This window comes from Ochotona princeps, chromosome 2 (assembly GCF_030435755.1).
Source record: "Ochotona princeps isolate mOchPri1 chromosome 2, mOchPri1.hap1, whole genome shotgun sequence".
In the NCBI taxonomy this organism is placed as follows: Eukaryota; Metazoa; Chordata; class Mammalia; order Lagomorpha; family Ochotonidae; genus Ochotona; species Ochotona princeps.
In genome coordinates, this window is record NC_080833.1 from 58,341,366 (window position 1) to 58,368,728 (window position 27,363).

General features: G+C 41.4%; 1 protein-coding gene and 1 non-coding gene across 2 annotated transcripts; both read left to right on the top strand.

Annotated features, from left to right (window-relative positions):
- The first annotated feature begins 770 nt into the window (after window positions 1-770).
- Window positions 771-27,363, top strand: CTH (cystathionine gamma-lyase). The gene is made up of 12 exons (XM_004588773.3): window positions 771-1,122; window positions 2,218-2,299; window positions 4,469-4,564; window positions 10,291-10,400; window positions 12,964-13,095; window positions 15,593-15,650; window positions 15,994-16,071; window positions 17,741-17,893; window positions 19,248-19,369; window positions 20,487-20,539; window positions 26,611-26,749; window positions 26,956-27,363. The coding sequence occupies exons 1-12, from the start codon at window positions 955-957 to the stop codon at window positions 26,980-26,982; spliced, it is 1,218 nt and encodes a 405-aa protein (XP_004588830.2). The 5' UTR covers window positions 771-954; the 3' UTR covers window positions 26,983-27,363.
- On the top strand, window positions 8,331-8,437 carry LOC118758657 (U6 spliceosomal RNA). The gene has a single exon (XR_004995758.2). It is a non-coding gene; the product is annotated as a U6 spliceosomal RNA (small nuclear RNA).

Consider the following 27,363-nt stretch of genomic DNA (forward strand, 5'->3'; position numbering starts at 1 on the left):
GTGCTTAGGTGAGTGGCAACATTGTGAAGGGACCCGTTCTCTATTTTCCTGGATTGTTGCTGTTATCGGCTACAGTGAAACTGTTTCTCATCAGGGAGAGCTTCTCCCTGCCCTTCAAAAGATAAAGTTAGAATGGTTCTTAGGAAAACTGCCCGTGTTTCTTCAACTACAGAAAAGATCTGGCCCTCACTTCAATTATCCTAAACACTGGGTCATCAGAGTGCGGCGTGCTTTAAAAGGCAACGAACGTACCTGCGACTAAAGAGAATTCAAGAGACAAACCTGGCTGCCTGGCCATAGGGTTAAAGTGGTCGCTCACATCTTTCATTCACCCTGCCCCCAGGACAAAAGATGTGTGTGTGTGTGTGTGTGTGTGTGTGTGTGTGTGTGTGTGTGTGTAGGGGGGGAGGGGGAAGTGCGGCACCGGCCTCTGGAAGAAGAGGGTATTTATTTGTGTGGCCTGTTTCCAGGTTTCCTGAGTTTCAGCATCCAGCTAGTCTTTCTCTATGGCGTAGGCGAACCTGCCGCCTGAGGTCACACAGACGCCGGGGCAGCTCGCAGGAGCCAGTAGGGTTCCCCCTGGGCCAGGTTCACACCACGTGGACTCACGGACTCGGGCTTCGCGTCACTTACAGCACCGGGAAGGGCGTCCGGGGAGGGCGTCCGCAGCGGCGCTCCAGGCAACGCCTCTGCTGCCAGCCAATGCAGGGCTGGGGCTGCCGGGCGGGCCGCCGCTCATTGGGCCTCGCTGGTTCCGCCCCGCGGTCATAGCGAGCCTCCCGGACGGCTGCAAAGTCTCAGTCCAGAGAGTCGCCGTGTTCGCCTTTGTGCGCGGTTGGTCGGCTCTGCTGTCTTTGCCTAGATCTTTCCGTCTCTCCTTTAGCTCCGAGGCTCCTCCGGTTTGCTAACTGCATCTCCTGGCTCTTTTCCTTTCTCCTTCCTTTGAAAGTCAGCATGCAGAAAACAGACGCCTCTTCACTTGATTTCCTGCCTCGCTTCCAACATTTCGCCACGCAGGCCATCCATGCCGGCCAGGAACCGGAGCAGTGGACCTCCCACGCTGTGGTGCCCCCCATCTCCCTATCCACCACGTTCAAACAAGGGGCACCCGGCCGGCACTTGGTGAGCCTGCTACCTAGGGCCGTCTAGGGTTGGGCTGGAGAAGAGAGGTGGCTTGTAAGTGTAAAAGGCAGACGAGGTAACTTTTAATGAATTAGAAAGTTTCTGTGGTGTACCTCTCACGGTAAAGCGGTGTGTTGGATGGACCAGGTATCGCATATTCTTCATAAACGCGGCCAAAAGAAGCAGTTTGTGCCACTTGCTTTCAGGATTTGCACTGAAAATCACGTAATTTTGGCAGGTTTGAGATTCAAAAACCGAGGGCCATGATTCGTTTGGATTATCTTTAGCAGCGTAAGTTTTCATGCAGTGAGGAGTCAGTTTCAAATTGAGGGTCTGGTAACTTATCTAAAAACCTGCATCCTTCCCGGTTAATAATTACCGAGAACTGCTGTGTGCCAAACACGTACTGATGTGCTGTGTATGTGTGTGTGTCTGTGTATGTATGTAGCATTATGTGTATTGAGTCATTTGTAGTAACTCTAAATGCTCTTTTTTTTTTTTTTCCTGGTGAAACAACCAAGATTCAAGGATGTTAAGTTAGTAAGTAACCTAAGGCTAGTAGGTGGTAAGCTAAGATTCAAGTTCTAGTGTAAATTCTAGCACCCTATTCTCAGGTGCTAGACTGTTTCCTACTATACTGCAGTAATGCTGGTAATAATTTAACCCATTGCATCATTTCAGCAGTGTGGCTTAATGACTAAGAGTTTGAATTCTCACACCACCTCTGCTGAGGTGGGTAGTATTGAGGAAGTTGATTAACCTATCCAAGCCTCAGGTTGGTCCTGTTAAATGGGCATAATGATGCTACCTACCACAGAAATTGTGGAGATGTTTGTATCGCTATGTGGCACCTAATAATTACTCAGGGGTACTTTGACATTTCGCAGTATTGCTCTCAAGAACCAGATGAGAGAGACAGGCAGGAATTATTCTACTCATGCAGAAGAGGAACTGACCCAAGAATCTTACATACAGGATTGTAATAAAACCTAGAAGAAAACCCTCGTGGTTAATCACATACCTTTTTTTCCCTTTAGATGGGGATGTGCTCCTAGGGTCATAAGTTTAAATCTTACAGTGAATTCTTGTCTTTAGGGTTTTGAATACAGCCGTTCTGGAAACCCAACTAGGAATTGCTTGGAGAAAGCAGTTGCGGCTCTAGATGGGGCTAAGTACAGTAAGTGATTTCCATTTTACATATTCTGTTCATTTTCCATGTCTGCAGGCTCTGTATCCTCAGATTCAACCAACCACAAACCAGGAACATTAAGGAAAAAATATGTCATTCTGAACATGTACAGACTTTGTTTTATGCATTATTTCCCAGAAAACACAGTGTAACAAGCATTTGCATATAATTTACTTTGTATTAAGTATTATAAACCTGTATTTGTAGAGATGATTTAAAGTATACCAGAACATGTACAGATTATCCGCAAACATGCAATTTTTTCTCAGCCACTTAAATAGTCAGGAAGTTTGGCAGCTATGAGAGTCCCAGAACAAATTCCCTGTGGATTCTGCAGGGTCTTAATGGAGAAAATCATAGGGATTTTAGAACTGGAGAGAAATACACATCAATTCAGAACTACTACTTTACTGCGGCAGTGAATTCTTTGCCCAAGTTCTCTCAGTTGTATTGTATGCATATGTGAAATAAGGAGTCAGAAATAAATATGAATGGAGGCAGAATACCAGGATTTACTATTTAGTATTTATACTGATTACTCATCTGAAGCTGACAATATTAATAGATAAAAATTAACTAAGTTTTATAACTATGAGAATGTAAGATTTCTTATGCTCTGGTGCGTTCACACAATAGTTTGTGCTGAGACCAGCATCAAAGTACATTTATGGCAGTCAGTAAGTAACCTTTGGAAATTAGCTCTGAGCTTAAGAATGAACTCCTTGGCTCTTTACCTGTCTCTCCCCTCTCCTTCATCTTGCCCCCTTCCCCTGGCCTGGCAGCCCCCATCCTGCCACCGTAGCAGGAGACATGTCCCTTCTAGTTTTCTTCCCCTCCACCCCCGCACCCATTCCTACCCTGTTGCAATAAAGGTTATTATGGGGCCCGGCGGCGTGGCCTAACGACTAAAGTCCTTGCCTTGAACGACCCGGAATCCCATGTGGGCACCGGTTCTAATCCCGGCAGCTCCACTTCCCATCCAGCTCCCTGCTTGTGGCCTGGGAAAGCAGTTGAGGATGGCCCAAAGCCTTGGGACCCTGCACCCGTGTGGGAGACCTGGAGGAAGTTTCTGGCTCCTGGCTCTGGATTGGCATAGCACTGGCCATTGCACTCACTTGGGGAGTGAATCATCGGACAGAAGATCTTCCTCTCTATCTCTCCTCCTCTCTGTATATCTGACTTTGTAATAAAAATAAAATAAATCTTTAAAAAAAAAGGTTATTATAAAAGAAAGAATGAACTCCTTGAATTTTTTTTTTCATGAAGCAAGATTACTATTTAAATCATTTGTGTTCCTAAGATAAGTGATACTAAAGACTAAGTAAGAGATGGGCCCGGCAGCGTGGCCTAGCGGCTAAAGTCTTACCCTTGAACACGCCGGGATCCCATATGGGCGCCGGTTCTAATCCCGGCAGCTCCACTTCCCATCCAACTCCCTGCTTGTGGCCTGGGAAAGCAGTCGAGGATGGCCCAAAGCTTTGGGACCCTGCACCCGCGTGGGAGACCTGGAAGAGGTTCCTGGTTCCCGGCATCTGCTTGGCGCGCACCGGCCAGTTGCGGCTCACTTGGGGAGTGAATCATCAGACGGAAGATCTTCCTCTGTCTCTCCTCCTCTGTATATCCGGCTTTCCAATAATAATAAAATCTTAAAAAAAAAAAAAAGACTAAGTAAGAGAAAAAAATATTTATGTATCTAATTGTATTTATCAGACACCTCTCATAGCTGATTTTGAGCTTTCTGAAAATATTTCCCAAATTGCATATGCATATAATGAATGAATGAATCATATTTTAGTCTATTCCTGAAGTCTGAAATTTCTTTGATATTTTTAGATTGGAATTTTAATTGATAATAGGTCTTTAATCTCAGATTTTTGTGAGAATTATGTCCTTGAAGTGTTTCAGAGAAACGTTGTAACTAAAGTAGAATTGATGTAACACAATATGTTACATTATTATTATTTTTTATTTTAAAGATATTGGATTCTTAAAAAGGGAGATTTTGTGACTGTTAATCAGGGCATCTCTGGCAACTCAGTGGTATTGGCCACGCTCCTAACAGAGATCGGGACATGGAGCGATGTGAGAGAAACTGTAAGCATTTCTCTGTCTTTGGGTCTGACATTTGGACTTACTTTAACATGGTTTATATTTTAGGCTTGGCCTTTGCTTCGGGCTTAGCAGCCACTGTGACTATTACTCATCTTTTAAAATCAGGAGACGAAATTATTTGTATGGATGATGTGTATGGAGGTAGGTTACTTCTCTCGTTTATATTGTGTCAACTAATTTTCTATATTTTATTGGTTTTTAGTAATGTCACTGAATTTAGTATTTTAAGTTGTACATTTAGTTAATTCTGTGAGAATATTTGTGTATGTGTTTCCTTTTTTTAAGTTAAAATTAACAAATTTTTTTAAATTAAAATTTTTAATATTGCTAATGCAGTTGAGGTGTGCACGCTCATGTAGGTCTCTGATTAACGGTTGAGGTATGAAGGAAGGTGAATGGGACAAATGTTTCATTTTTTTCTCCCGTGTTCACAGGGAGGAAAAAAGAGGGGTTCAATTCATGCTGTCAAACTACATGATGCGCATGAGTGCCTGGCCTCAGCTCTGCCCTGTTCTGGTTCTCAGTTGTGCCTGTGTATGCTGTGGCCTGGTCCTGTTGGTCTGCCCCCAAACCAGGCTCACATATATGCCTATGGGTACCTCAGCCTCTCCTAGCACCATGTGCCTGGAGCCTTGGCTCTCGTACTCCCCAATGGGAGTTGCAACCTAGTACGGAACTCCCTAAAGTTCCCAGCCTCAGCTTTTGCTGGAGATGACAGGTGCTTCAACTTGTCTAGACAAGTCCCACCCCCTATTTCATCTCTCTCTGACACCCTAGCCGAGGTGGCCATGTCCCCACCATGTCCTGTCTCTTGTATGTGCCAGCAGGTGCTGCAGTCTTGCCTGACCTGGCCTGTCCCCAGCCCCAGCTATTGTGCTCCCAAATGGCAGCAGGAGCCTAGCAGGGGAGTTTTCCAAGTCTCCCTACCAGGTCCAGGATCTCATATGTGCAAGCCTGTGCCACGGCCCTGCTTGGCATATTCTGCCCTCGGTTCCGTCCTTTGCATGTGCCAGTGGGTGCTACATACAGCCTTGCCCAGCCCAGTGTCCTATCAGCCCCAGCTCCTGCAAGTGTCAAGTGGGTTCCTGTCAGTTGAGTTTCATGGTATAGCCTGGTCTTAGCCTGTAACCACCCCCCAGCTCCCCACATAAGCCAGTGGGAGCTGCAGTCCCACAAGTCCCTTACAGAATATGCCCTTAGAATATGCTCCCATTCCCTTATATCGTGGTGGGTGTTGCATCCCAGCCTGTCATTTTCCACCCCATACTCTGACACTTGTGGATAGACACTGTGGCCTGACCTAGCCCAGCCAGGCACGCCCTGCAGCCTCAACTTTTGATGTGCCAGTGGGCAGCAGGTGATGCTATTTAGCCCAGCCTAGGTCTCCCCTGTGGGCAGGTGCCTTGGCCTGACTAGACATGTCCTCTGGTTTACTCCTTCTGAACCACTCTATCAGCACCCCTGCCTACCTATGAGAGCAACGGCCAGGTCCACAGAAGGCCCCAGAAGTCATTCCTTCCCTGTCAAACATGCCTTCAGCTGCTCCCACTCCAATATGTCCCTAAACTCCCTTCCTTGGGCAAAATGCACCCCTGACCCTGGCCTGTGGGCCAGGGTGGTGTATCTATGCCTGGTGTTCCCCACATTCTCTGCATATCTTAAAAAAAAAGAGTAGAATAAACAGCTATGCTGGCACATTGCTTTAGTTAACACAAATTTGGCATTAACCAGGCCCAGAGTGCCTGCTCCTGGCTGTTTTTCTCCCAGCAGTGTAGCACTTTCCTAGGTACAAGGAACAAAGGTAGATGCCTACAGCTAGGGGTAAACTAACATGTTAAATATAACAAAGTAAATGCTGTATTATATTAACAGTGTGGCCAGTGTTATTGATTTATCTCTTATTTTTATTTATTTTTTATGTTTCTATTTTATTTGAAAGATAGATATATAGAGAGAAAGTTAGAGGAAAAAACAGAGAAAGTTGGAGATATCTTCTATTTCCTAGTTCACTTTCTAGATGCTTGCAAGGACCAGCACTGTATCAGGCTGGTGCCAGAAGCCTTGGTAGAAGGAGTCTGAGTACTTCAACCATCATGTATGTATTATCAGGAAACCACTTTAGAAGTGGACAAGCCAGAACTTAAACTGTACAGTAAGATATGGTATGCAGGTGTCCCAAGCGGCATCTTCACCGTGGCACCCAATGGCCTTCCCTATTTGTTATCTTCATAAAAGGTGTGATGGACACCCCTATTATGTCTTAGACTTGGCTAATGAAAAGCATAAGCACTGAACAGAATATGCTTTGGAACTGCTTATGTGGAACGTTGTTGAGTGCGAATTATATTAAGGCTGCTAGAACAAAGACAGAAGACTTGCACAGCTTTTAGATGTATTTTGCTCCAGAGAAATAATGTTTAGAGAGTGTTCTAATAACAATGTAGAAAAACTATAACACAGATTCTTCCCTCCTTCCCCCTTTATTTTTATTTTGGCTCTTGGGAATCTTTGAAAGCTTTGAGCATCTTCTAAAAATGTTTTTAAATTTACCACGAAGTGTTCAATTCCCAGTGGTCTCCTTAAAATCATTCTATGAATCCAAATTCAAGAACTTGCATACTAAAGAGAAGTATTAGCTACACAGAGAAGGGGTGGAGGAGAGGAGAGAAGACAGGCCTACCTTTGTCTTAGCTAGACTGATTTTTGTGTTCAAAACAGTGAGGGATTTTGGCCCTGGCATGGTGGCCTAGTCTTGAATGCACCGGGATCCAGTATGGGTGCCGGTTCTAATCCAGCTCCCTGCTTGTGGCCTGGGAAAGCAGTCGAAGATGACCTGAAGCCTTGGGATCCTGCACCCGCATGGGAGACCCAGAGGAAGTTCCTGGCTCCTTACTTCGGATTGCCTCAGCTCCAGCCATTGTAGCTGCTTGGGGAGTGAACTATCGGACAGAAGATTTTCCTCTCTGTCTCTTCTCCTCTCTATATATCTGCCATTGCAATAAAAATAATAAATAAAATCTAAAAAAAAAAATTGAGGATTTTGTAAATTCTAAATTCTGCCAAATAATTAAAAGGTGATTTGAGTAATATCGCTTTATCTTCTATCTCAACCAAAAATGAAATTTGTATAATCTTTAAAGAAAGGGACTTAATAAAGCCAGTTTAGACTATCCTAAAATCCTAAAATCAAGTTCAGTAAAAATTATGCTTCAACACAATAAACTGCTAAATACTAAAATGAAAGTAGACATGAGACAGCTGAATAGTATCCTATAGCCATTTTAAGGAGGATAGAAGCCAGTTGTATACAAACTAAAATTGAAATGTTAATGAAGTAGTCACAGGATGTGGTTAAGAACCCACATTTTCTAACACATCAGTCACTCAGTACAATGTCAATTAACCCCCTAATGTTGGAAACTGTTGTTGATGTTATGTTATGGCTTTTACTTGGTCGGAACGATATTCTGCCAGCTATGCCTTTAGACCAGAGTTGGTCTCCCCAAGAAACTGTTGAATTGAGCTGGATGGACTCTATGCATGGCACATGCTTGCACTGAAAGAAACAAGACTGGATTTGAACTATAATACTGCAGTAAGGTGGAGCAATCCACCATGGGGGGAGGGCATGGGGAGAGGATGGGGGAACATCAGAGCCTATGAAATGATGTTATAAAATGAAATGCAATAAAAAAAGAAAATTATATCTTAAAGAAAGGGACTTAATGAGCATTTTTTCCATAGAAATTTGCATTGTATTGCATTTTCATCTTAAGTCCTTATAATAGTTTGTTGAATTGAAATTACAAAGATCTTCATTAGTGACCAGTAGTTATTTTTGTAATAAAATGCAATGAAAAATCCTCATGGCAAACATAAGAAATTATTGATTTAAAAAAATAGTTGAGTGATCGCTTAGGCAGCACATATACTAAAATTGAAACAATACAGAGAAGATTAGCATGGCCCCTGCACAAGGATGACTCGCAAATTCGTGAAGTGTTCCATATTTTTTAAAAAAATATTTGAGAGACAGAGATTACTAGAGAGATAGGTAGGATAAGCTGCCATCCCCTGGCTTGTTCCCCAAATACCCACAGTATTAGCACTGGGCCAGGCTAAAGCCAGGAAACGGGGATTCAGTCAAGTGTTCCCAATGGGTGGCAGGGAGCCATCGTGTGTTGCCTGCTAGGGTCTACTACAAGAAGAGCCAGAGTCAGGACTTGAACCCAGGTGCTCCAATACTGGATGTGGGCATCTTAACCTTAGGCCAAGTGCCTGCTCCCAGTTATTGACTTTTTTTTTTTTGATAGTTCTTTACATGGCTTTTCAATCTTTTATTTCCTTGAATCCATCTATAGAAAATCAAAAGCCCAGTTTTTGATGATAGTATCAAAATAACCGTATTTTTCTTTTTTCTTTTTTTGCTTGCCATCAGTAATACAATATTCTTTTTAAATCACATGTATAAAAATCAAATTCAAAACTATTTATGAAAGAAATTACTCTAAATTGAGTGACTTATCTTTTTCCACTATATAAGTTTAGTAGTTTGATTTACATTGTTTCATTGTATCTATTAAAGCTTCAGAACCACATAACAAATATGCTGAGAAAGAACAAAGAATAATAACCAATTCTTTTGCTTTCCCAAAGTATATCGTATTCAAAATTTGCTATTTGAGATTTGAATTTTAGTAAGTACTTTAAAAAATTTGATGTTTGGGGTTGGTATTGTGGCCCAGCAGGTTAAGCCCCTGTCTATGAGTTCATTTAAACATTGCCATTGTCACCCGCCATGCCATTCTGTTCCATTACCCATCCAACTCCCTGATAGTGTACCTGGGAAAACAGCATAAGATGGCAGGTGCTTGGGCACCTGCCCTCCACCTGAGAGACCCAAAAGAAGCTCCGAGCTCTGGATGCCAATTGGAGAATGAGTCACCGAATTAAAGATTCACTATCTCCATCTCTTGTCCTCTCTAACTCTGCTTTTCAAATAAAATACAAAAGAAATCTGTAAAAAGATTGATGCTTCAGGGACAATATCATTTGATGTTTTAAGAGTAGATTGGATATTCTGAGAAGTATGATTAGAAGCCATTGGAAACATCAATAAGGTAAGATAGTTAGGCATAAGAATTTTGGAGTAAATTCTAATTCTGTATTATTGGTGAGCAAAATATTTAACCACAGTCTCAGTTTCTTCATTTACCCAATAGGGATAATTTTATTTGCTTTAGAAAGTCCCAAAAACTTAAATAAGAAATATATCAGGGCCTGGCGGCGTGACCTAGCAGCTAAAGTCCTCGCCTTGAATGCACCGGGATCCCATGTGGGTGCCGGTTCTAATCCCGGCAGCTCCACTTCCCATCCAGCTCCCTGCTTGTGGCCTGGGAAAGCAGTCGAGGATGGCCCAAGGCTTTGGGACCCTGCACCCGCGTGGGAGACCTGGAAGAGGTTCCTGGTTCTGGGCTTTGGATCTGCACAGCACCGGCCATTGTACTCACTTTGGGAGTGAATCATTGGACGGAAAATCTTCCTCTCTGTTTCTCCTCTGTGTATATCTGACTTTGTAATAAAAATAAATAAATCTTTTAAAAAAAAGAAATATATAAACTATATTTTGCTTTATGTTACTTGTTGTGGATATCAACTGAATTTTAATTGTCCCTTAAACCTTTAAAATCAAGGCTTTTCATTCTTTACTATATTGAATAGTTATATTGTTTGACAGAACTGGAAATGTTTTCAGTTACATTTTAATGCATGAATTAGAGTTCTTTATTTGTTTGAAGTGTTTATATATATGGTCATTTCTTGATGCAACTGTCTCTTTATTGTATCCTATTTCTCTTTTGCTTCAGGTACAAATAGATACTTCAGGCAGGTGGCAGCTGAACTTGGATTAAAGATTTCTTTTGTTGATTGTTCCAAAACCAAATTGCTAGAGGCAGCAATTACCCCAGAAACCAAGGTAATCCAGCTAACATTCAGTCTTGTCTGTTTTACCTCAGATGTTGTGTTTCCATTTCTGTTTACTTCAGCATATAATCTAAATATATATACTTAATTTTACTAGAAGCTGTTAAAAATACCCAACAAGATTGAGATAGGTCTGATCTTTTATGTATCATAATGTAATGATTAGGTACACAAATTCTTACGTGAGCTCAAATTCTAATTCTGGTATATATATTCTAGAGCAAATTATTTAAAATCTCAGTTGCTTCATTTACAAAATAGGATTAATTGTATGGGCATCATAGAAAGATGGTTGTGAAAACTAAATTTAATACATGTGAAATGCTTAATAAAGTATCTGGATTCATGATAGTTCTTAAACTTTCTGTGCAGGGCTACACAATTCTTAATTTCATTACCAAGGTCCTATTTGTAACAGAAATCATTTTGGAGATTGGACTATAGAAAAGAAAGTGTGTTAAGCTCTCAAACCCTAGGCACAGTAGCTTTTTCAGTAATGTAGGAATACTGTCACAAATAATGGAAGTAGAGAATGGGCCACCAACAAATATTTGCCTTTGTTCTGGGAATCTTGCGCTCCCGGAAGGTGTTTTGTGCCTGAGTGAATGGCAGATGTGGTATTTTTTATTGGAACCTCATTTAAATTCAGCATGGGTAAGATAAGGGCCAGTGTCTTTTCTAAGTCAGCCTTTTCCAACTTCTTGCTTAGATTAAAAGGTTGGGGCCTGGTGGCGTGGCCTAGCGGCTAAAGTCCTCGCCTTGAACGCACTGGGATCCCATATGGGCACTGGTTCTAATCCCGGCAGCTCCACTTCCCATCCAGCTCCCTGCTTGTGGCCTGGGAAAGCAGTTGAGGATGGCCCAATGCCTTGGCACCCTGCACCCGCGTGGGAGACCTGGAAGAGGTTCCAGGTTCCCGGCTTCGGATCGGCACAGCACCGGCCGTTGGGGTCACTTGGGGAGTGAATCATCGGATGGAAGATCTTCTCTGTCTCTCCTCCTCTCTGTATATTTGAATTTGTAATAAAATAAATAAATCTTTAAAAAAAGATTAAAAGGTTAAAATTATAGCCAAGATTATACTGCAGCAAATGCTAAAAATTGGAAGTTTTTTTCCCTTATACTCACTCACTTTGCAGAATAACTCAGGGGTATGCTTTTGGTGTTTAAAGCTTTTTTTCTGAGGATTTTGTTTCTCATGCTTGGGAGAAAAGATGCTTATGAAAATAGCTGGTCTGCATTATACTTAGTGAAATAAGTCAGTCCCAAAAAGCAAATACCAGTTCCCCCCCTGGTTTGTGGTGACTAATATACAGTACAGAAAAATACAATGTGAGTGAAATTGACATTTTCAGATTTAGTTACTGTTCATAGCCCTCATCTATACTCCTGAGGAACACTGTTTTTTTTTTTATGTACTACTTGATGAGTTTTTTATTTAGTGGATGGTTAAGCTTTTGATTACAAAGGAAACTGAAAGTGTGTCATTGTAGAAATTAAAAGAAAAATAAGGAAGGAAGGAGGAGGGAGAGTGGGTAGTGTGGGAAAAATCCTTATGTTCTTACAACTACGTTTATAAAACACAAGAAATTTGTTCTCATTATATAAATAAGCATTTTTAAAAAGAATCAATGCTAAAGTAAGCAAGCAAGAAAAAAAGTAGCTGGTCTACTTCTCTGTGTAGGTATATTAAAATTCTTTGAGTATGTTACAATTTTGTAAACAGTACTTTATAAAGGCTTTTTACTAACTTGGATTAATACATTCCCCACTCTCCATGTCCACAAATATCAGGCTCATCACTTGAACGAGAATTGCCAAGTCCATGCAAAGCCTGATTTGCATTTGTTTACCTTTTGAATTTTTGTTTGTTCACACATATACACACACACATCAGAAAATTAGACATATCTTCTGGCTCACTCCTTCAATTCCTGCAACATCTGGGTCTGGCCAGGCTAAAATTGGGAGCTGGGAACTTAATCTGATTCTCCCTTGTAGGTGGCTGGAACAGACGTACCAAGCCATTGTTTGCTGCCTCTCTGCTAGCACATTAGCTGGAACATAAAGTTGAGGGCAGAGCTGGAGTCTAAATGCAGGTGCTCTGATGTAGGATGGGTGCGTTCCAAGTGGTGTCTGAACTACTGATCTAAATACTCGCCTGTGTTATTTATATTTCAGAATGAAATATCCTGGTACTATGTTGTCTTTGGAATACATCCTCTTTTCTATGAAAAATAATTGCAGTAATTAATTTTAGAACTGCTTTGCTTATGTACATAGTCTTACTTGGTAGCTTGATATACATGTTAAATATTATCAATCTGATTATATAGTTAAAATACATTAAGGAATATAAAAGATAAATTGCCTAGCTATGGCATCTCAGTAATTTGTAGAGAAGGCGAGGGTTCAGATTTGAAGCTTCCGTTTTCATTGTCTGCATGTTTCCCTTACATTAATTAATGTAGCCTTTTAGACTGTTAAGAAACAGATGAATGCTGTGTAGTGTTGTATATTTTTATGAACCACTGCTTCTTATTGGATTATTTTAGCTTGTTTGGATTGAAACACCTACAAATCCCATCCTGAAGATTACTGACATTGAAGCTTGTGCACAGGTTGTCCATAAGCATGGAGACATTATTTTGGTCGTGGACAACACTTTTATGTCAGCATATTTCCAGGTAAATGGCAACAGATGGCTTCAATAGGACTAGGAATTACTCAGTTATCTGCAAATAGAAAGGAAAGATTTGCTTACATTATAATTAGTAGTGCCTAATTTATGAAATCCAATTATAATTCCTAACGAACGGTTACTGGTGGAGTTGCTGTTGTTCACTCTCCTCCATTTTATTCAAAAGCGTAATTATTATTTTGCTTTTCTTTCCTAAAGTGCGCTGTCTGGAAATGTTGCATTCTGCTGGCTTCATGAGCCAGCTGTCTTTGGCTAATGTTATTTTTGGCTTTTTGTGTCAGGTAAAGCAATCTGGTTCCACCTAGACTATTCTGTGAGAACATCTACTCATTCCAAGTGATTTTCAGTTTGGGGTTCTGTAACCCAACCCCTTAATTCATCTACTGTTTACACTAGACTGTATATACACAGCCTCAAATCATCTTAGCTGAGTCACAGTGAGAACTGTGTTTTCTTGGAGAAATTGCATAATTTTTTTAGCCTGACTCTGCCCAAGTGATTCATCCAGCCTAGACCTCATATCACCATCACTAGAACTGTTCTATTTTTACGTCTTTCTAAAACCCCACTTCTCATACCAAATATTGCCTTTGCTTCATTTTAATTTGGATTCTAATTGCTATTACATTGTCCTTGGGTAGCAACCTGTATTAGTTTCACAAAGCCAGTGTCCTATCAAAAATATCCTCATTGTTTTAGCCTTATTAAAACTGGATGTATCTTCTCCTTCTGGAGTCATGAAGTCTGGGTGTGAGTCCTAGAGCAGTTTTTAATTCGGGAGATCTGTCTTTTTTAATCCTTACAGGTGAGCTTGCTTTTTGAATTAAGAGATTTTGTATAGTGCTTCACTGGATTATGTACCATACTCAGCATGATTCTGGATACATAAAGAGAACAACAGATGTCAGTGCCTTTTAGTTTTCCTTCACTTGTCACCACGGGATTTACAGAGTATTAGGGCTAGAAGACATATATCACCACCTTGACACATTACCCTAGAGAAGAATGAACGCATGTGTTGAGATTGCTTTGGGCAATCCTTCATATTCTGGTTTTGAAATATACCATATAAAAAGGTCCTGTGGTTGTGTACAGTGATATTTTTCAAAGATGTTCCATAAGGTCAGAATATACTTTTTAAACAAACTTTTAGAAAATGTACATAATGGGCCTAGTGTGACAGTGTAGTGGTTAAAGTCCTCGCCTTGAATGTGCTGGGATCCCATATGGGCGCCGGTTCTAATCCTGGCAGCCTCGCTTCCCATCTAGCTCCCTAGCTTGTGGCCTGGGAAAGCAGTCGAGGACGGCCCAAATCTTTGGGACCCTGCACCCGCGTGGGAGACCTGGAAGAAGTTCCTGGCTCCTGACTTTGGATTGGTGCAGCACCGGCTGTTATGGTCACTTGGGGAGTGAATATCTGACTTTGCAATAAAAATAAAATAAATCTTAAAAAAAAAAAGAAAATATACTTAGAAAACACCGAAAATCCATTATTTAATAGATGAATTACAAAAAAAAATTAAAAATAATGGATGAATTAGTACTTAAAACATTTATTTATTTTTATCAGGAAGGCAGATTTACAGAGAAAAGGAGAAACAGAAATATCTTCCATCTGCTGGTTCACTCTCTAAGCAGCTATAATAGCTGGAGCTGAGCCAATCCGAAGCCAGGAGCTTCTTCTGAATCTGCCATGTGGGTGCAGGGTCCCAAGACTTTGGACCTTCCTCCACTGCCCTTCCAGGCCACAAGCAGGGAACTGGATGGGATTTGATTATAAGTCTTACTGAAAACAAGCTATTTTGAGACTGATGCTTTAAGTGGGTGGAAAACAAATTTCTTTATGAGTAACTTTTACACTTGACGACGGTAATTAGAGTAATTAGGAGCTAAGATCATGATAAACCAAGTGTAAATAGTTATAGCACACATCATTGAGCTTTGATAATTAAAATTGTAAGTAGATTAGTTTATACTTATTTGGCATAAACATTGCTGGATGATGATATCAACTATGTTATGTTTATTAAGTTAGCAAGTGGTAATGTCTCTGTCATAGAAAGTGCAATTAGGGGCTAGTTAACAACTAGCACAGAGAATCGAGTATGGAAGATTTCTTGAACTGGGTCTGCCAGCTGTTTTTTTTTTTAATTTTAAATTTAAATTTAATTTTAATGTTTTAAATTTTGATTTTTATGGTACAATTCTGTAGAGTCTAGGATGTCAGCTGTTTACATAAAATTTGTGCCTGCAAGTTGAATATTGATGCACTACTTTGTATTTTCATTTATATTTGGTGGGAGAGAAATCAGGGGAGGAAATTATCAAAGATTCTAGAAATTTTAAGATATATGTTTACAAGCATATATATTTGTAAAGTTATTGTTGATTAAAATGGGAATTGAATTTACCATTGCACATTGGCATGGTAATGAAGCATATTTTCAAGTGATTTCTCATTAAAAAAATTCTGTTTCTTTCAGCGGCCATTGGCTCTGGGAGCTGATATCTGTATGTATTCTGCAACAAAGTACATGAATGGTAAGATATACACAGTCTACACGCTAAATGTTCTTTACTCTAGATAGGTAGAACTAGCCTGAGCTCAATAATTTGGTTTCTTTACTCCTACCAGAGGTTTGCTTTTTTGTGTGTATGATCTGGGGAGAAAGCAACAACATTTTAATTTGGTTAAATATAGGATATATGACTTTTATTCTTGGTATAGTGTAGTTTGTAGTTTTCTCTCCTGCCAAGTTGAGTTTTGTTTGAACTTACTTTGGAGTATTTTTCCCTTGAGGTTTTACAGATGATAATCACATCTTGGAAGTTACAAAATAAAGAGTAAACAGAATTCGTTCTTAACATAAATGTTTTGTTTTAGGCCACAGTGATGTCGTAATGGGTTTAGTGTCTGTTAATTCTGAAAACCTCCATAACAGGCTTCGGTTCTTGCAAAATGGTAAGTATTATAAAAGAGCCTCTCTTTTGTTCTCAATGATTTTAAGCACATATTTCTGCTGAATGCTATAAGATCTTTAGAGGGGAAATATTGTGATTTTTTAGAAGAAACTAGAAAATTGGTCTATAAAAATATTGGTTGGTTGTAGCATACCAAGGCTTTTTGATATGATCCAAGGTGTGGCTTTGTGTATTTCTATGCTAATTTTGTTTCTATAATATGTTAGAATATGAGAAGTTTTAGTTGAGTTTTTTTTCTTGCTTTAAAAAACATTGAATTTTTTTCATTATACATTTTATGCCTGTGATGGTGGTTAAACAACATTTCCTGTTTACACACTTATCTTTAGTTTGGCTCAGGATTTAGCACTTGTAATTTAACAGATAAGAAGCAAGCAAGAGGGCCAGGTGCGATGGCTGAATTGGCTAATCCTCCGCCTTGAAGCACTGGGATCCCATAAATGCACCAGTTGGTGTCCTAGCTGCTCTACTTCCCATTCATCTTCCTGCTTGTGGCCTGGGCAAGCAGCAGATATGGACCAAAGCCTTGGGACCCTGTGGGGAGACCTGGAAGAAGATCCTGGCTTCTGGCTACTGGCTTCAGATTAACTTAGCTCCTGCTATTGTGGCCATTTGGGGAGTGAATCAGCAGATGGAAAATCTTTCTGTTTCTCCTTTCCGTGTAAATCTGCCTTTCCAATAGGAAAAAAAATCAGGAAAAAAAAAGAAACAAATATGATTAGAAATAAAGTCTCCCTCTGGAAAATGGATGTAACAGAAACATAAGTAGGAGGGAGGCTAACACTGCTTAATAAATGTTCTTTTAATTAGTAAGAGTAGAAATGAGATGTGAGATTATGGTTCAGTGGGTTAAGTTATCACTTGAGATACTGCCATCCCATACTGTAGGGATAGTTTGAATCCCAGCTTCCAATCTTGTCTCCTGTTAATGCCTTTGGGAAGCAACATATGATGGATGGTCTAACTGCTTGGGCCCCTGGTATTGATGTGGGAGTCCTGAAGGGAGTTCTGAGCTTCTAGCTTTGGTTGGCCCCAGCCCTAACTATTGCAAGGATTTGGGGAGGCTGTACCACAATGCCTACCCCTATCATCATATTTGTGTTTTTACTTAGTTTTTAGAATATTTATTTCTCATTTTTTAAGTTTAATTAATTGAAAGTCAGATATATATAGTGAACAAAAGAGGCAGAGATCTTCCATCTGCACGTTCACTTCCCAGTTAGCTACAAATGCCAGAATTGGCTAGGCTAACGTTAGGAGTTAGGAGTCAGGAACTTCATCCCATCTTCCCCATGAGTGGCAGGGGTCCAAGCAGTTGGATCATCCTCTGCTGCTAATGTGCCCCTGACACATTAGCTGGGAGCTGAATTGGAACTGAAGTGACCTTGACATTACAGCCAGTGACCATATGACTGTAGGGGATGTTGTAGGAGGCAGCTATGCCAAAGTGCTGGCCCTTCCCTTTTAATTCTAATATGCGTATTTCTCTAAGCATATTTTAGGCTTCATTTTCATACTTGTGATTTGACTTATTACCCCCTAAAGCTCAAACACTGAAGTTCATAACTAACTCCTCAGAGTCACTGTTATGAAAAAGAAGGGGAGTCCCATTCCACTTCAGAATAACCCAAGATGTGTTTATTTTGCAGCTCTTGGAGGAGTTCCATCGCCTTTTGACTGTTACCTCTGCAACCGGGGTCTGAAGACGCTGCAAGTCCGAATGGAGAAACATTTCAAAAATGGAATGGCAGTAGCGAAGTTCCTGGAATCAAATCCTCTGGTGGAAAAGGTTATTTATCCTGGTATGATATTCTTACTTCAAACACCTATACTTCTAGGATTTTAAGGGGTGTTCTATGCTTCAATATTATTTTTGTTTGTTGGCTTGTCATGATGAGACGCATGATCTTGGGCCTTGTGTAGGTTGCCAATGGTCTAATGCATGCTTGGATTTTAGGAAAAGTATTTATGCAATAGATATTCCCGTGATGATCTTCAGCTGGGAGGTTTTGGTGTATGGTTTTCCAAGATGGCAACATTGTACTTTTCACTTGATGTATTTATAATCTTGTCAGTCTGTTATTCAACACTAGCTGGTGGACGTTTTTGTCAAGTTGAGACTTGATACTTGCTTGCCAAAATTTCCTTGAAGTTGTCTTACTTCTTGAATTTCTTCACTTCGTTGAGTGTTTAGACATGCTTGTGTGTAGTTAGTGGATTTGTATGTCACTCTTTTTTCTTTTAAGATTTACTTTTTTTTAAAGATTTATTTATTTTTATCACAAAGTCAGATATACAGAGAGGAGGAGAGACAGAGAGGAAGATCTTCCATCGATGATTCACTCCCCAAGTGAGCACAATGGCTGGTGCTGCACTGATTCGAAGTCAGGAGCCAGGAACTTCCTCCATGACTCCCACATGGGTGCAGGGTGCCAAGGCCCTGGGCCATCCTCGACTGCTTTCCCAGGCCACAAGCTAGGGAGCTAGATGGGAGGTGGGACTGCTGGGATTAGAACTGGTGCCCATATGGGATCCTGGAGCATTCAAGGCGAGGACTTTAGCCGCTAGGCCACCGCACCGGGCCCTAAGATTTACTTTTTATTGGAAAGGATAAGATACAAAGAGAAGGAGAGACAGCAAGAAAGAACTTCCATCCACTGGTTCACTCTCCAAGTGGTCATAATAACTGGAGCTGAGCCAATCCAAAACCAGGAGCCAGGAGCTTCTTGTGGGTCTCCCACAAGGATACTGGGTGCAAGGGCTTTGGGCCATCCTCTACTGCTTTCCCAGACCACAAGCCAGGAGCTGGAAGGGAAGAGGAGCAATTGAGATTAGAACTGGCACCCATATGGTATCCTGGCACATACAAGGCAAAGATTAGTCTCTGGGTTATCTCACCAGGCCTGTGTGCCATTCTTAATTTTAATTAGTGTTTTAAAACTTTGTGGTCTTAAAGAAATCATTGCTTTTACAACACTTTTGTTTTCTAATTTTTAATTTAATCTGAAAGGTGGAGAAGCATTCTTTTGTGTACTTGCTGATTGACTGCAATAGTCCGTGATGGGACAAGCTGAATGCAGGAGCTGGTAACTTTGCTCTGCCCCCATTGCATGTTTGAGTGTAAAATCAGGCTTCTGTCATACTTTCTGATTACAGGACTGCCCTCTCATCCGCAGCATGAGTTGGTAAAACGTCAGTGCACAGGTTGCCCAGGGATGATCACCTTTTATATTAAGGGTACTCTTCAACACGCTGAGACTTTCTTCAAGAACCTAAAGGTAAACATTGAAATGGCGTTGTGACCTGTCAATGCAAGACCTCCTTTTAGCAATTCAATATTTGTTATTTCAGGATTTTTGACTTCTGCGTCATACCCATAAATTTCTTTATCCTGAGATGTGTTGAGATCAAACAAACGTCAATGGCAGAGTAGCGGGCATTTGGAGCTGGTTATTTGGTTAACAATCAGTTTGAAGGCTAGAATGTTCTAATGCATTGACTTAAAATTTATTTGAAAGGGAATTTTCAAGTGAAATCTTAGTGAAACACCAAAGCCGTGGGCATTTGTAAAATTCTGTGACACTCTAACACTGATTTGTGTTGCTATACAAAATGCCTGAGACTGGATGTCTTTTTTTTTTTTAAATTATTTATTATTTAACTTCAGTAATTACATTGTATTATGTGACACAATTACATAGATACTTGGGTTCTCCCCACCCCTCCCCAAACCCTCCCACCATGGTGGATTCCTCCACCTTGTTGCATAACCACAGCTCAAGTTCAGTTGAGATTCCCCCATTCCAAGCGTATACCAAACATAGAGTCCAGCATCTTATTGTCCAGTCAAGTTCAACGGCTTCTTAGGTATACCCTCTCTGGTCTGAAGACAGGAGACTGGGTGTCTTCTATCAACAAGTTTTACTTGACTCATGATTCTGGTAGCTCTCGTCAAAACAGCGAAGTTTCCTGGTGAGGGCTGCTGGCTGTGCCACAGAGTTCCAAGGAAAAAGAAAGGGAACCATCCTGCTGCTACATGTGTAAGCAAGAGAACAGGAGACTTGGGGTGTGGGGTAAGGTGGGGACTAGGCTCTTGTGTAAAAATCTTACTCAGAGGAGCTAATCCAGTCCTAAAAAAGGTGACTTGCTCCCAGAACCAACATGAATCCTTTCATGAAGAGATGCAGTTTGATCAGTTTGTAAGAGTTTAACCTTTCAAAATAATATGTGAAAGTGGTGAAATTTTTTTTTTCTGTGGTTTACTTGGATATACTTGGCTTATTCATAGTTGCTGCTGTTCCCTGTAAGAGCACCATTTCATTAAAAATAGTACCTTTTAGATTTTAGTATTTTTATTTTGCTGAAAGATCTAAATGCACATCTTCTTTGTTCTAGTTTTTTGCTCTGGCTGAGAGCCTAGGAGGATATGAAAGTCTTGCTGAACTTCCGTGAGTATATTTTTACTTTTCTTTCTTTTAAATTAGATGTGTAATGAAGTCAGGGGCAATTCAAGGTATTTAGCAATAAGAATAGCATGGCAGTAACTAATCAGTGTGGATTCCAGCTTGTGATGGAGATTGACAAAGTCTAGTGGTGAGTTGCCGACTGGTGAGCCTTGTCTTCCTGCCTGTTACTCTCTTTATTGTTTGGCCTGAAATAGATTCCAGCTTAGTTGTAACCACTGACACAGGGTTCTTATTCTATCCCTGTCAGTCAGTCTCAGCTTGGAGACTTTGCACTGAAAAAATGTTTCAGATTTCTTGAGAAATAGAAAATGTGTTTCCATGAAACTTCTATCTCTCTTCCATAGTGGTCAGACAACAGCCTTACCAGATACTGTCAAATCAATTACCATTTTTTGGTCAGATAAACCTGTAAAGGCTTCATGTTGTTGTTAAGAAATCCAAGCTTTCACTTTGTATTCCAAACCGTTCCTATACTAGCCCAAAGAATTCATTTGAGTTTATGAAAGTATTAGAAGCAATTTAGAATAGGAAACAGTCAACAAAGAGTTCCAGTGTCTTATTTTACAGAGAAAGGCAGTACTCTAGAATGTTTAGCTGATTAACCAAATGTCAGAGAGAGGTGTGCTATGAAATTCACTTTTTAAAAAAGGCTCGTTTTAAATACTCTGCTGGAAAAACAAGGAGGGAAAGTTAAAGGCCTTGGAACTGGAGTTGAGAGTTGATTCAACCAGTGATCTAACTATTAAACTTCTGTTTTTCTTATGAGGAAAGAAAATAATTAGAGTAGTGAAGGTCATGGATTGATAACATGTCCCATGAATCATTTTTGAGCTGTATCTTTATTGTTTGTTTCTATGGCTGTATATTGTAATTATTACAGGAGAACTCAACATGATTACCTAATAATTTTGTTATTCTGAATGTGCATGTTATATCAGTTTTGATTCTCATAAACACTTATAAAATAATGGTTTCCTAAAAGCATTGTATTGAGAAATCTCAGCAACTACCAAAATTTATCTTTCCTGCCTTCACATAATATATAGTTAGGAGGAGAGTCAGGCAAATGATACCCAAATGAAATAAAAGAATTAAGATTAACACAACAGCTTTTTCGTTAGTCTTTCAAGAAGATGCATGCTGCTAAATCTGGACTCAAAAGAGGGCACACTTAGCATATGAAATTGGTTTACTTTTCATCATAATTAGATGTGTATGACTTTAAAACTATCTTCTTAAAAATAGAGATCTCCTGATTTGTTTAGGGGTTTAGTTTACACTTGCTTTGCCCTCCCATACTCCTACTTGGGCCATAGCTCTCATGCCAGTTGATGAATGAATTTAAGTCAGGGCTTGTTTGCTCTGTCACTTTCATTCTGTGTCTGCTACAGCTATTGCAGCATTGCAATAAGGGAGTTCCGTAATGGAGCTAGAGCATGCTGAGTTAGTTTGTCAGTCCTGCAGCATTTGTTAACTCTGTGACCTCAGTAGAAAAGTTACTCAGTCTTTCCAAGTGTCAATTTCCTTGACTGTAAAACTTAGAAAAAAACTGTGTCTCCATGTGTGAGGACAGGGAAAAGATCTGCAAGCTAGTCCTTTGGTTTATACTAAACAGTCACTAACAAATTTTTCCTTTCTTTGAAAGAGAGAAGGCAAGGAAGAAATGGAGGCAGTGGAGAGAGAGAGAGAGAGAGAGAGAGAGAGAGAGAGAGAGAGAGAAATGCTAGCTTCCTTTACAGGTTCACTGTTCCAAATGCTCGCAATGGTAGAGATTAGGCCAGGCAAACTGGGAGCTGGGAATAAAAGCCATCTCCCACTCCATGTTTTCTCCTAGGATCCACACTGGCAGGAAGCTGGAGCCAGGAGTCAGAGCCAGGATCAAACCCAGGCACTCTGATAATGGGTTGCAGGCATCTTACTCACTATGCTATTTGCTTGTTCTTTAAATTGTTATTTTTTATTAGGCATTTACTACATTTCAAGTACTGTACTAGTCAATCACGTGTATTCCTTCAAGTAATATATATTACAGATTTTTAAGAGACATAATATCCAATTTTGTTAATTTGTAAGTTGATTTCAATCAAATCTCCTTGTAGAGTACCTGTCTTAGGGAAGCACATTGATACTATCATTGTTTTTTAACTTTTTATTTTTAATATTGTTTACATAATTAAGAGGGATACATGCCCATGTGGGCCTCCAATTAATATGGAGAGGGTTGAGGTATGGAGGAAGGTGGGTGGCATAAATGCTTCAGTTGTTATTTTCTTTCTCTTTTCTTTTTTTTTTCCCTGTGTGCATTGGTGGGGAACGAGGGGAACGGGATACCCCTTGCTGTCAAACTACATCAGCAATACTTTTTTGATACCTTAGAGACCATGCTGTGGGGAGGAGTGCTCTGAGATTGGTACTTGTGTGGTTTTGATAGTTTTGAGATGTTGTTGGCTTTGTTACACCAGAGTTTTATAAAAGTCTTGCAAGGTCTATAGGCTTAGTGTATCCAAAGGCCCAGATTCTTGCTGCAAAACTTGGCCAGGAGAGTGGTCCAACCTGTTCTGTTTTCCAGCTACTGATGAGGCACTTGACATCCTCTGCAGGCCTGGATGAGCTGATTTTCATGTCTCCCACATACATCTGGGCATGCTGACCACTGTACAGGCATCAGCAACTGAGATGGCCAGTCCTAGCCATGTACTCCAAGGTTGGACGACATATATTGTGATTTTTCCCTGTGGCTGGGCCACAACACCTTCCAGTTCACATAACAGCAGGGGCTAGGTGAGGGCCAAACTGGGCTAGGCTGATGCACCCACCACTGAGAGCTGGATCTGGGATGGCCAAGCTGATCTAGACTGTAGCCCTGTTGGTAAATGCTGAGACTTGGGGCATGCCATGCCAGACTTGGCCTCAATACCCACCAACATATACAATAGCCATGGTTGGGAGTGGACCTGGTAGCCTAACTTCAGGGACTCCCCCACTAGGCTGCTACTTCCACTTCTGAGCATGAAAGCTAGGACTGGGAGTAGTCCAGTCCTGGCAGGGCTGTAGCACTGTTGGTTAAGATGTGGACCAGGTCTGCTGGCAGATTGGGATAGAACACAGCACCCACTGGCATGTACCAGGACTGGGTGCAAGTCATGTCAGGCTGAACGACACCTTCCCCCGGCAAGAATATAACATCTGGTGCTGGAAGCAACCTGGTAGGTCAATTGTGGGTATTCCCCTATAGGCTGGCTGCAGCTCATGCTAGCAAGCACAAGAATCAGGGTTGGGGGAAGGCTAGGATGGACAAGGCAATGGAACCCATCAGTATACGTGTGGGCTGGGGCTGGGTGTTTGGTGGGCTGAGCTAAGCTGAAGCACTCATGGGTGTGCATGAGAGCCATACAGGATGCAAGACAGGCCAGGCTAAGCCACAAGACATATGCTTAGTGTTTAAACATAACAAATGCAAAACCTAGGGACCGGGCAGTCCTGGTGAAGGTTATTGGAGTTCACCCCAATTAGTCCCTCATGCATACTTACTGGTATGCATGAGGATCAGGCCTATGATGGGCCAGGCTGGGCTGGACCAAGGTACCTGTCAGTCTTGTGAGAGATGGGGCTTGGGGCAAAACTGAACAGACAGCTACATCCATGGGTATGGTACAGGTGATGTACTGAACCTGATACTCTACTAGCTGGCAAACACAACAGTCAAATCTGAGATTATCCCAGGTGAGGTTTTGGGGGAACTCACAAATTGGATCACTGGCAAACCCCAGCCACAGGGAAAAATCACAACATATGTGATCCAACCTTAGGGTGTACCCTGTCCTGGCTCTTACTCATACCAGTGTGCTGTGGACTGAGCCGGCCCAACCTGTCCCCAGACCTAGCCCACTCATATGGTGATAGATGTTGAAACTCAACCTGGCCTGGCATACCCCAGTCCCAGCTCTCATGCTCACCTGTGGGAGCTGAGGTCTAGCAGGGGAGTTCCCCAAGTTCCCTTACCAAGCCTGGTCCTAGACTCAGATCTCAAGTGTGCCGGCAGGTGCTGTGGCCTAGCCTGACATGGCTTCTTCCCAGTCCAGTCCTGGCACTCACTGGTGGGTACTGAGGCCTAGCCTGACAAGTCCACATTCATTGCGGCTCTTACCAGCAAGTGCTACAGCCTCGTCATCCAGCTGGCCCAACCCCGGACCTAGCTCTCAAGTGAACTGGTGGTTACTATGAACTAGCCCAACATGTCCCACACCTATTCCAGCTCTCACAAGCACCAGTGAGTGCTGGGTCCTATCCTGGTCTTGCCTGCTTCTGGACCCAGCCCTCCAGCATTCCTACTTTGCTATAGCGTCGCACAGCCCTGTCTGCCCCAACTTGCCCCAGTTCTACCTCTTGTGCTCACTAGTGAGAGCTGTGCCTAGCAGAGAAGTTCCCCTACCAGGCCCATTCCTGGTCTGAGATCTTGTGCAGGCCTCCGGATGCTTTGACATAGCCTGCCATGGCCTGCCTCCTGTTTAAAAAACCAAAACAGGACCTGGTGCGGTAGCCTAATGGCTAAAAAGTCCTTGCCTTGCACACGCCAAGATCCCATATGGGCACCAGTTCTAATCCCAGCAGCTCTACTTCCCATCCAGCTCCCTGCTTGTGGCCTGGGAAAGCAGTCGAGGATGGCCCAGGGCCTTGGCACCCTGCACTCATGTGGGAGACATGGAGGAGGCATCTGACTCCTGGCTTTGGATTGGCTCAGCTCTGGTCATTGCAGTCACTTGGGGAGTGAATCATCGGATGGAAGATCTTCCTCTCTGTCTCTCCTCCTCTCTGTATATCTGACTTTCCAATAAAAAAAAATTTTTTTAAACATAACATAGCAACACAAAATAAAACTTTACTGGAATGATAAAATAAGGTATACGTTTACTTAGACCATAATTCATTCTTTTTTTAAAGGATTTATTTATTTTGTTGGAAAGGCATATTTACAGAGAAAATGACAAAGATCTTCCATTTTCTGGTTCACTCCCTAAATGGCTACAGAGGCTGGGGCTGAACTGATCTGAAGCCGTGAGCCTCCGCCGGGCTTCCCTTGTGGGTACTGGGTACCAAGGCTTTGAGCCATCCTTCCCTGCTTTCTCAAGCCACAAGCAGGGAGTTGGATGGGGAATGGAGCAACTGGGACACAAACCAGCATCCATATGGGATCTCTGCTCTTGAAGGGGGAAGATTAGTCAACTGAGCCATTGCACTGACCCCACAGTTGATTTTTTTGTTCCATGGGTCTGAAAAGAGATAAGAGAAAACAGCTTAGGCACTGAGTTATTTCCTTCATGACACCTCAGCCTGGTAAGATTTATCCATCCTCTGAAGTCTGACAGTCCCGTTGTGCATACTTGCCTGAAAGCTGCCGAACACTATTCTGTGTTGTGAATTTCTGTAGTCTTTAGCCATTATTTTGTTTTCTGGGGTAAACAAAGTATCTCATTCTTGATTTTTATTTTAGTGCCCGACACATAATAGATGCTTTCCCCTCACACCTGTGAGTGACCTGCCAGGCGGTGTATGCAGAATTCCTAGTACACTGTAGTTGCTTCTAGTGCCTGTGTGTCTGCGCCTGATCTGCCTCAGAAGGTCCAGTTCTAGATAGGTTTGCTGATTAAGAGGGAGTCAATCCTTGCAGACTCTTGGTCTGAGAGGCCCTTTGTACTTGTAGGTAGCTGTTTAGTTGGTTGTTCTTGGGGTATGTGACTTCTGGCCGAAGCCTCACTTAGGTATTCCTTCAAGTCCACATGCCAGAGACTGTGGTTTCCCTGCTGCACGGGGTGTTTGACAGGGTCTGGATCTGAAGTAAGTGTATCTTACTGATTCAAGTGTAAATAGGATTAATAAAAATCATGACCATACTAGGTAAGTTTTATAATTCCTCTTTTTATGTTTTAATGAAAGAGTTATGAAATACTTGATATCTGGAGCAGAAAAAGCTTAAAGCCGATTGCAGCTTACAAGGCAGAAATGTGCCTGAACTAGCACACTGTAGTGATCACGGTTTGTCTTGCATCTTCCAGGGCAATCATGACCCACGCATCAGTGCCCAAGAATGACAGGGAAATCCTGGGGATCAGTGACACGCTCATTCGACTGTCTGTGGGCTTAGAGGATGAAGAAGATCTACTGGAAGACTTAGACCAAGCTTTGAAGGCAGCAGTAAGTTTCATTATTTATGGGTGTGTGCATGTGTGTTTAATCTTAGGGTGAAAGCCTCACTGTGAACTCTGAAGGTTTACTGTTTCTAAGATAAACAGTGAATAAATGTGCAAGGAGCTCCAAGCATAATACTATTCAGAAAAACCTTCTCGAGGAGGTAAAACCTTTGACTACAAGTTATTAACACATTTTTCTTGTTTATACAGCACCCTTCCAGTGGAAGTCACAACTAGAATCCCAGAACAGCTGTTAGAAGCTGCCTCCTGAGAAGGTCAAGCCTTCCTGAATGGACCACTTAGGAGCCTTTACAGAATTTTCAAGTGAAAATTTTAAGGCATCCCATCACCTTTTACATTTGTAATCTTCTATGAATCCTCCCTGTTAAAAACAGTTTTTTTGCCTGTTTGTAACTGACAGGTCAGTCCTGTTAATACCTTTTTGTTGATTTTGCTGTCTATTTGCCTCTGAAGGAGGTAAAATTCTTTTTGCTTTTTGGGATTGTACTCTGTTTTTCATAGTCTAAGATTTATTATGATCATGTTTACAATGTAATGATGATTCATTTTAATGTTTTCTGGAGTATTTAAATTATTAAACGAATGTTCTTAAATAAA

Excerpts from the sequence above, each read along its gene's own strand:
- CTH (XM_004588773.3), top strand. The coding sequence starts at position 955 with ATGCAGAAAACAGACGCCTCTTCACTTGATTTCCTGCCTCGCTTCCAA. Across the intron at positions 10,401-12,963 it reads CAATTACCCCAGAAACCAAG|CTTGTTTGGATTGAAACACC; the intron begins GTAATCCAGCTA and ends GGATTATTTTAG. Across the intron at positions 20,540-26,610 it reads GAAAGTCTTGCTGAACTTCC|GGCAATCATGACCCACGCAT; the intron begins GTGAGTATATTT and ends TGCATCTTCCAG.